Raw genomic sequence first — 10,397 nt, forward strand, 5'->3', positions numbered from 1 at the left:
GAAGAGTATTGATGATGTGTCTCTAAAGTAGTCTAACAGGATCTAACAGGGTCTAATAAGTCAACAGGTCTAAGGTGTCGAAGGGGTGTAAGGAATGTAAAGGTCTAAACTCTAAAGTGTCTGTATTTCAAAGGGTCTACATTGCTCTATAAGGGTCTCAATAGGTACAAGGGTCAACGTCGTGGTCTAAAAGGTGTAAAGGTCTTTCGGAATCTCAGGGGTCTTGAAGGCTCAAAGGGTCGAAAATTGCATAAGAATCATCTTGTCCACCCTTGCGTTCGTTCCTCTTCCCCTCATCGTTACTTGCATCCCTTGTTTGTCCATCTCCATCTCCATCTACCTTCGCCCTCTGCCCTGCCATTGGCGTTTCCCCTTTCTCCTGCTGTTCCCTTTATTATGTTGTCATGATCTGTTCTGTGTTCTAGCCTTTCCACGAGCCGAGACCTTGTATAACACACCGTGACCTTGTATGTTGTATAACTATTAGATGCATTGTGGTTGTGGGGGTGGGATGAATAGCTTTTACCACAGAGTTGTACAACAATACACAATTCAGAGCATATGTGCTGTTTGTTTTGTTCGCATTTCAATAAGTCTTTGCTCATATTGCTAAACATTCTCCATCAAGCTTAATCTGCGTTGTTTAACTAAAGGTTCTACTGCATGACTGACTATAATGGCTTTCTCTTCTCAACAGTCCATTACAGAAGCACTCCTGTCTCTAAGTGCTGTTTATCCCAGGAGGAACCTGGGTGCTGAGCAGTGGCGCACAGCACAGCTTCTTAGTCTCATAAGTGCCCCCGCAGGCATGATCAACCCAGCACAGTCAGACACGGTGAGGCCCGTGTGCCTTGTTATCGGTATGCAGTGTAAATATTAATTTTGTAAGGGTGTGTGTGTGTGTGTGTGTGTGTGTGTGTGTGTGTGTGTGTGTGTGTATGTATGTATGTATGTATGTGTATGTATGTATGTATGTATGTATGTGTATGTATATGTATTCATTCATCCAAAACACTTGCAACATAAGCCGATCATGGGTCCATGGTCACGAGGTCTCGCAACACAGCTTTGTGATTGGTTGATAGAATAGGCCCACCCCTCCCCCCAGGTATATCTGGGAGGAGGTGAACAAGGGAACTTCTCTTGATGAAGGCTAGTGGAGGCCCAGCGCACGCTGGGTTGCTGGCCGAAACGTTGTGTTTTAAAGACAAAGCTATAGGTTGGAGAACGGAAAAATGGATGTCGTGGATATAGTTCCCAACCGCCGTTCATTACTCGATATATATATATATATGTATGTATATTGAAATTACAATATTAATTTTCAAATGCTAGATATCGATTTTTTTTAATTTATGCCCTTTTCTCTTTTTATGGTGGCCTTTATGTTTTTTTAAAATGTAAGTGTGTGTGTGTGTGTGTGTGTGTGTGTGTGTGTGTGTGTGTGTGTGTGTGTGTGTGTGTGTGTGTGTGTGTGTATATATATATATATATATATATGTATGTATGTATGTATATTGAAATTACAATATTAATTTTCAAATGCTAGATATCGATTTTTTTTAATTTATGCCCTTTTCTCTTTTTATGGTGGCCTTTATGTTTTTTTTAAATGTAAGTGTGTGTGTGTGTGTGTGTGTGTGTGTGTGTGTGTATATATATATATATATATATGTATGTATGTATGTATATTGAAATTACAATTTTCAAATGCTAGACATCGATTATTTTTATTTTTATTTTTTTTGTTATGCTCCATTTTTTTTTTTACGGTTGCCTTTAGGTTTTTTTTTAACGTAAATTTTCGTGTGTGTGTGTGTGTGTGTGTGTGTGTGTGTATGTATGTTGAAATTACAATTTTCAAATGCTCGATATCGATTGATGTTTTTTATTTTTTATGCTCGATTCTTTTTTTTATGGTTGCCTTTAGGTTTTTTTTTTAATGTAAATTTTAATTTATGGACACGCTTTTTCTTTTTTTCCATTCATGCACATTGTCATGTTTATTTCACAGTTTACTGTTATAGAAATTACAATTTTCAAATTTATATATTTGAAAATTACAATTACAAGAAAATTACACGAGCCTCGACTTTGTATACAAAAGAAAACAAAATGCTATATATCGATTGAGGTTTTATTGTTTTTATGGTCTCCTTTTTCTTTTCATTTATGGACATTATTGTCATGTTTATTTCACAGTTCACAGTTATAGAAATTACAATTTTCAAATGCAGAATAACTCCTTTTCAAAGCAAAAGAGCAGAATGACTCCTTTTCTCTATTAAAACTGGTTGAATGAGTGATTTTTATATCGCAGGCACCTGCAACTCACCACAGGTGAGTTCAATGCCAAAGCATTCTGCATTTTGCAACTGGACCAGACGGCATCAGCCCACGGGTCCTAAAATCCTGCTCTGCCGCTCTATCTCACCCTCTCTCTGTTCTTTTCACCCTATCTTTTGCTCAAGGTCATCTGCCAGCATCTTGGAAATCAGCAAACATTACCGCTTTACAAAAAAAAGGTGCAAAAACAGATCCTTCCAACTACAGACCAATCAGCCTGCTTCCAATTATCAGCAAAGTCATGGAATCCATCATTGCTTCGGGTATCAAATCCTTCCTCTTCTCCAATGGCTTGATCTCTGATCAATTTGGATTCAGGCCAGGTCAATCTACTCTGGACATGTTGCTTCTGCTGTCTCAACAATGGATGGAGGTCCTCAATGCCAAACAGGAAATCAGAGCTGTCTCCCTCGATATATCACGTGCCTTCGATACGGTCTGGCACCCAGCTCTGCTCACCAAACTCTCCTCCTATGGTATCCATGGAAATCTCCACGCTTGGCTTGCGGACGTCCTCTCTGGTCGTAGTCAATGTGTGGCCCTGAATGGATTTCTCTCATCTCCTCCTCCTGTTCTGGCTGGAGTTCCCCAAGGTAGTGTTCTGGGCCCTGTGCTTTTTCTGGTCTTCATCAATGATCTCTCCGACTCTCTGGAAAATCCTCTCCATCTCTTTGCTGATGACTCCACTATCTGCCGCTCCATTCCTCATCCCTCAGATCGGAAGCCTGCAGCCTCCTCACTCTCTGCAGAACTGGACAAAATCACAGACTGGTCAAACAAGTGGAACATGTCTTTCAATCCTGACAAATCTCACACTCTTACTATTGTTACGTGGTCCCCTCGGTGAATACCTGGTCTCGGTGACCCCCGGACCGTGAGAGGAACTTCGCCAGAAAGCTGTATTATATATGCGCTTTCGCCACGCAATCCATATGAATTTCACCCAAGAGACAACTGATGTTCAAGGATATATTTCAATGGTAATGATACCATACAATTTCAATGACACAACCACGGAGATTTTCCCCGAGCAATCAACAATACACAACCATCAACAATTCTCAATCCACAATCATTTCCCTATGATTAAGATGGCCATCTTATATATGTGTGTCCCGGTGAGTACTCACGACCCCCTTTTGGTCTCGGTCCCGCACAATGTCTCTGGGCCCCTCCTGACCAAGATGATGGTCGGCGTCGCCGCACTCGGGCGGTTGAACGAACCCCGGGTGGACGTGTTTCCACCGGGCAGGTATCGTACCGCTACCAGGCACCCCGGCTGCAGCCCCTCGTGGCCACGCGAAGCGGGTACGGGAAAGCAAGCCAAAAGCCCCACGCCGCTTGCAAGGCGTGTTAGGCCCCAACGGGCGACCCGTACGCGTCTTTTTAGACGGTGTCGCGAACGGCGCCAAACGCTGGGTCGGTGCACGGCCACACGACAGTTTGACGTCCACCGGGCAGGTATCCGTCCCGGAAACTCCTCTCGCCAGACAGGCTCGGGAACGCCGCTTTTCCACACGGCTCAATCAATCCCCCCTTTCGTCGGAGCGGGGCGAGGAAAAAGACTACCCGTCCTTTTTCCTCGTGTCTTTTCCTCTTCCGTTTTCGGTCACTTCCGTTTCCGGCCACTATTTCAGAAGGGCTCCTGACCCTCCAACCACAACAACCCTTAATATACTACACACGGATAAGCAAAGACCTGAATGGTAATTCACATACATTCACATAAATATGTAACACTATGTCTCTCCGAAAAGACGACTGGAAAACCCTCCCATCTACTTTCTCAACAATCCTCTCCAAGAAATTCTGTCGCTCAAGCTTTTGGGTCTCACTATCTGCCATGATCTTTGTTGGGAAAACCACATTTCCAAACTGGCCTCCAAAGCCAGTCGCCGACTGGGCATCCTCCGTCATGCGAAGTCCTTCCTCGGCACACCTGAGCTCCTCACCACATACAAGGCTTTCATCCACAGCTCAATGGAATACTGCTCCCCCCTCTGGGCCGATGCTCCTGCCTCACACCTAGCTCGGCTTCACGCTGTTGAAGCCAAAGCTTTCAGAATCATTGGAATCACCTGCGATGAAGCTAACTCCGAGGGCCTTTCACTTACTCACCGCAGGCAGGTTGGTGGTCTTTCTGTCTTCTACCGACTCCTCTCCGGCCTTGCTCCCCCAGCTCTCTCTGTGTTCTGTCCCTCAAATATTCCTGCAGGTCGCACAAGATCTGCCAGCAACCCTCTTATGGTTAAACTGCCAAAATCTAGGCTCTCTGCTCACCTTCACTCTTTCATTCCTCTTTTCTCCCGCCTCTGGAACAAACTCCCTCATTCTCTTCAATCCCACTCCACCCTCCAGATATTTAAAACAGCTGTTCACCACCATCTCTTGTCTTCCCCCATCCAAAACCTTGATCTTTTCTACCCCTGCTAATTCACCCCAGATACATTTTTTCGAAATTCCAACTTCTTTCCTGGAAGTGCTTGCAGTGTCCATATGTTTTATACCTCTCCTACCTCCCCCCAAGCCCTCTCCCTCCCACAGTTCTCTCGATGTCCCTGCTCTCAAATGTTGTGTTTGTGTCCTTTCCCCTCTCCCCATCTTGTCAACCGCTCCCCTTATTTTGTGTTTTATGTGTCGGTTTGACTTTTTGTGTGATTAATGTTAGCTCTTTCACGAGCCTCGATCTTGTATACAAAAAAAAAAAAAGGCAAAGGAGAATCACCTGCTTGAAATCCAATTATTTTGAACAACTTCTAAAAGCTGCCAATATTGTTTTTCAGGCCATTTAGGACTTCTGTGTGGAATAAGCTAAGATTTAGTATTTTTCTTCAGCTTTTTTTGTTTTGTTCCACTGAAAACCAAAAACAAAACAAATGTGGATACCAAAATATTTTTTAATTTCAACAATTTTCTGGAAGAAATGGTGCATTATTTTAAAAGACGTGCAAGGGCACCATTCATTTTAGCCACGACTGTACACACTTTCTAACTCTTCAAAATATTATTACCCAAATCTAATGTGCTGCGTTAATGGCCTAATGGACAAGGCATCAGACTCCCAAACTGGGGAGGACAGGTTCGAGTCCCATCTGGGGTGAATAATTTTTTTCTTCTTGCTTTTTGAAGTGTTTTATATCGTCTTGAATAATCAAATGGAGGTGCAAAGTATCCCTCCCTTTATATGTGATCGTTTCTCTCTGTATGCAACTTTAACATGGGGACTGAAAATTCGTTTGTCAGCTTCTACAGGTATATTATTTCTTTATATATATATATATATATATATATTCCTCCGAAGAGCACAAGGGTGCACAGCACAGCATGCACACGAGATTTTTTTTGAATGTCCCTTTTCTATTTTTTTTGCCACATGGCATAAACCATATAAAGGGGCCTTTTCTATGCCTCTGGCATTTTTCCCAAGAATACTCCTTCTACTGCTTACTTCAGCTGAATTTGAATCCACGCCCTCTGGGATATGATTGTCTTCACCACTCGGTCACTATTCGCAAGAAGTTTGATTACATGTGTTTTGACATTCTTGTGATTTATGTTCTCCAGATGCCATGTGAATACCTTTCCCTGGACACCATGGACAAGTGGATAATATGTAAGTAGTTTTGTTGTACAATTTTTACATTGGGGACAGCTACTTCTGTAGATAATATGATGGTATTAATGTGAGGTTTCCAGCATGCTGACAATATTATCATTAGCTTCGACTTAAAATTGTCGTGTTTTACTGAGTAGTTATCCAGTAGGTTATCCTGTGTTAATGTTCTTTTTAATGTTGTGGCAACTCATGATTCATTGCTTCCTGGGTGGCGATTTGCAACACTCTGAAGGGAGGTGCTCTTTACCATGCCAGCTCAGATGGCTAATCATGACACATATCTATATTATAATAGGCTACGGTGATTCTGTCTGTTTGTCTGTGTGTCTGTCTGTCCGGGGGTGTGGCTTACTCCGTTTCCAGAGTAGCTCCACCCATTCTTGGAGAGGCTTCATGTAAACAAATATCCACCATTTTATTAACTTGAATAGCTTAGTTAGGCCCTTGCTGTCTTTCTCTCTCACACAGGTTTATTTCAACTCTAATTCGATATATAATTTCATTTTTAACAGTCGCTAACATAGTTTTAGACTCGGTTGAAACAAAAACGGGAAGAGAATCCCATGAAAGTTTCCGTTTATGGAACGAAATGATTTCTCAAAGGCCTGTAGAATAAAGCCCATTCATTGAGACCCTCACGATTTTATCTCGAATTCACCATCTGATTTAATTTTTATCGATGGTTTTGGACTTGGTGTCAGAAATGATTGAGAACATTCACGCACACACGGGAAAATGCAGAGACATATTTTTTTAAATCGCGCCACGATGATACACGAAAATACACCGCCTGAAATAACAGTCGGGGAAAATGTCGACATATATTAAAAATTCGCTTTTTCTTTTCCGTTAAGATATATTACTTTTACTTTTGATGACAGTCGTCACAAAAACGACATATATTTCTTCGTTCTTATTTCATTCAACATTATTATCCAGAAGTAAAATATGTTTCAGGAAATTACCGAGAGATATTTCTTCGTTTTTTTTTTTATTAGTTATGTGCGCATACACTTTAAATAGGTTTATTTGAAATCTTTAATTTTCACAATGTAATTTACTTGCCATTTGATGATTACGAGACACTTCCTCTTGAGGAGCGTGACAATTCGTGCGTTGCATGGAAACTTCCATTTCCAAAATGAATGGGTCGGGAGAGGCGCGAGGAGCGAGGGGTTGGAGAGCGAGGAGAAAGGGGTTGGAGAGCGAGGGGTTGGAGAGCGAGGGGTTGGAGAGCGAGGGGTTGGAGAGCGAGGGGTTGGAGAGTGAGGGGTTGGAGAGTGATGGGTTGGAGAGCGAGGGGTTGGAGAGCGAGGGGTTGGAGAGCGACAAGCGAGGGGTTGGAGAGCAAGGAGCTAGGGGTTGGAGAGCGAGGAGCTAGGGGTTGGAGAGCGAGGAGCTAGGGGTTGGAGAGCGAGGAGCTTAGGGGTTGGAGAGCGAGGAGCTAGGGGTTGGATAGCGAGGAGCTAGGGGTTGGAGAGCGAGGAGCGAGGGGTTGGAGAGCGAGGAGCGAGGGGTTGGAGAGCGAGGAGCGAGGGGTTGGAGAGCGAGGAGCGAGGGGTTGAGGAGCGAGGGGTTGGAGAGCGAGGCGTTTGAGAGCGAGGAGCGAGGCGTTGGAGAGCGAGGAGCGAGGCGTTGGAGAGCGAGGAGCGAGGCGTTGGAGAGCGAGGAGCGAGGCGTTGGAGAGCGAGGAGCGAGGCGTTGGAGAGCGAGGAGCGAGGCGTTGGAGAGCGAGGAGCGAGGCGTTGAGCGAGGAGCGAGGAGCATGGGGTTGGAGAGCGAGGAGCTATGGGTTGGAGAGCGAGGAGCTATGGGTTGGAGAGCGAGGAGCTATGGGTTGGAGAGCGAGGAGCTATGGGTTGGAGAGCGAGGAGCTATGGGTTGGAGAGCGAGGAGCTATGGGTTGGAGAGCGAGGAGCTATGGGTTGGAGAGCGAGGAGCTATGGGTTGGAGAGCGAGGAGCTATGGGTTGGAGAGCGAGGAGCTATGGGTTGGAGCGCGAGGAGTGAGGCGTTGGAGAGCGAGGAGCGAGGCGTTGGAGAGCGAGGAGCGAGGCGTTGGAGAGCGAGGAGCGAGGCGTTGGAGAGCGAGGAGCGAGGCGTTGGAGAGCGAGGAGCGAGGCGTTGGAGAGCGAGGAGCATGGGGTTGGAGAGCGAGGAGCTATGGGTTGGAGAGCGAGGAGTTATGGGTTGGAGAGTGAGGAGCTATGGGTTGGAGAGCGAGGAGCTATGGGTTGGAGAGCGAGGAGCTATGGGTTGGAGAGCGAGGAGCTATGGGTTGGAGAGCGAGGAGCTATGGGTTGGAGAGCGAGGAGCTATGGGTTGGAGAGCGAGGAGCTATGGGTTGGAGAGCGAGGAGCTATGGGTTGGAGAGCGAGGAGCTATGGGTTGGAGAGCGAGGAGCTATGGGTTGGAGAGCGAGGAGCTATGGGTTGGAGAGCGAGGAGCAATGGGTTGGAGAGCGAGGAGCTATGGGTTGGAGAGCGAGGAGCTATGGGTTGGAGAGCGAGGAGATATGGGTTGGAGAGCGAGGAGCTATGGGTTGGAGAGCGAGGGGCTATGGGTTGGAGAGCGAGGGGCGAGGGGTTGGAGAGCGAGGGGCGAGGGGTTGGAGAGCGAGGGGCGAGGGGTTGGAGAGCGAGGGGCGAGGGGTTGGAGAGCGAGGGGCGAGGGGTTGGAGAGCGAGCGGCGAGGGGTTGGAGAGCGAGGGGCGAGGGGTTGGAGAGCGAGGGGCGAGGGGTTGGAGAGCGAGGGGCGAGGGGTTGGAGAGCGAGGGGCGAGGGGTTGGAGAGCGAGGGGCGAGGGGTTGGAGAGCGAGGGGCGAGGGGTTGGAGAGCGAGGGGCGAGGGGTTGGAGAGCGAGGGGCGAGGGGTTGGAGAGCGAGGGGCGAGGGGTTGGAGAGCGAGGAGCGAGGGGTTGGAGAGCGAGGAGCGAGGGGTTGGTGAGTGAGGAGCGAGGGGTTGGAGAGTGAGGAGCGAGGGGTTGGAGAGTGAGGAGCGAGGGGTTGGAGAGTGAGGAGCGAGGGGTTGGAGAGTGAGGAGCGAGGGTTTGGAGAGAGAGGAGCGAGGGGTTGGAGAGTGAGGAGCGAGGGGTTGGAGAGTGAGGAGCTAGGGGTTGGAGAGTGAGGGGTTGGAGAGCGAGGGGTTGGAGAGCGAGGGGTTGGAGAGCGAGGGGTTGGAGAGCGAGGGGTTGGAGAGCGAGGAGCGAGGGGTTGGAGGGTGACAAGCGAGGGGTTGGAGAGCGAGGAGCTAGGGGTTGGAGAGCGAGGAGCTAGGGGTTGGAGAGCGAGGAGCTAGGGGTTGGAGAGCGAGGAGCTAGGGGTTGGAGAGCGAGGAGCTAGGGGTTGGAGAGCGAGGAGCTAGGGGTTGGATAGCGAGGAGCTAGGGGTTGGAGAGCGAGGAGCGAGGGGTTGGAGAGCGAGGAGCGAGGGGTTGAGGAGCGAGGGGTTGGAGAGCGAGGAGCTAGGGGTTGGAGAGCGAGGAGCGAGGCGTTGGAGAGCGAGGAGCGAGGCGTTGGAGAGCGAGGAGCGAGGCGTTGGAGAGCGAGGAGCGAGGCGTTGGAGAGCGAGGAGCGAGGCGTTGGAGAGCGAGGCGCTATGGGTTGCAGAGCGAGGAGCTATGGGTTGCAGAGCGAGGAGCTATGGGTTGGAGAGCGAGGAGCTATGGGTTGGAGAGCGAGGAGCTATGGGTTGGAGAGCGAGGAGCTATGGGTTGGAGAGCGAGGAGCTATGGGTTGGAGAGCGAGGAGCAATGGGTTGGAGAGCGAGGAGCTATGGGTTGGAGAGCGAGGAGCTATGGGTTGGAGAGCGAGGAGCTATGGGTTGGAGAGCGAGGAGCTATGGGTTGGAGAGCGAGGAGCTATGGGTTGGAGAGCGAGGAGCTATGGGTTGGAGAGCGAGGAGCTATGGGTTGGAGAGTGAGGAGCTATGGGTTGGAGAGCGAGGAGCTATGGGTTGGAGAGCGAGGAGCTATGGGTTGGAGAGCGAGGAGCTATTGGTTGGAGAGCGAGGAGCTATGGGTTGGAGAGCGAGGAGCTATGGGTTGGAGAGCGAGGAGCTATGGGTTGGAGAGCGAGGCGCTATGGGTTGCAGAGCGAGGAGCTATGGGTTGCAGAGCGAGGAGCTATGGGTTGGAGAGCGAGGAGCTATGGGTTGGAGAGCGAGGAGCTATGGGTTGGAGAGCGAGGAGCTATGGGTTGGAGAGCGAGGAGCTATGGGTTGGAGAGCGAGGAGCTATGGGTTGGAGAGCGAGGAGCTATGGGTTGGAGAGCGAGGAGCTATGGGTTGGAGAGCGAGGATCTAGGGGTTGGAGAGCGAGGAGCGAGGGGTTGGAGAGCGAGGAGCGAGGGGTTGGAGAGCGAGGAGCGAGGGGTTGGAGAGCGAGGAGCGAGGGGTTGGAGAGCGAGGAGCGAGGGGTTGGAGAGCGAGGAGCGAGGGG

The 10,397-nt window shown here is 48.7% G+C and overlaps 1 protein-coding gene across 1 annotated transcript in view; it reads left to right on the forward strand.

The window, feature by feature from the left end:
• The window catches only part of LOC137431904 (nck-associated protein 1), a 343,894-nt gene that overhangs the window by 80,212 nt on the left and 253,285 nt on the right, over positions 1-10,397 (forward strand). Inside the window, exons 7-8 of the mRNA XM_068123738.2 lie at positions 698-835; positions 5,911-5,959. Coding sequence (XP_067979839.1) covers positions 698-835; positions 5,911-5,959 — 187 coding nt within the window. The remainder of the gene's footprint in view (positions 1-697; positions 836-5,910; positions 5,960-10,397) is intronic.

This window comes from Myxine glutinosa, chromosome 7 (assembly GCF_964187855.1).
Source record: "Myxine glutinosa chromosome 7, kmMyxGlut1.1, whole genome shotgun sequence".
Classification (NCBI taxonomy): domain Eukaryota; kingdom Metazoa; phylum Chordata; class Myxini; order Myxiniformes; family Myxinidae; genus Myxine; species Myxine glutinosa.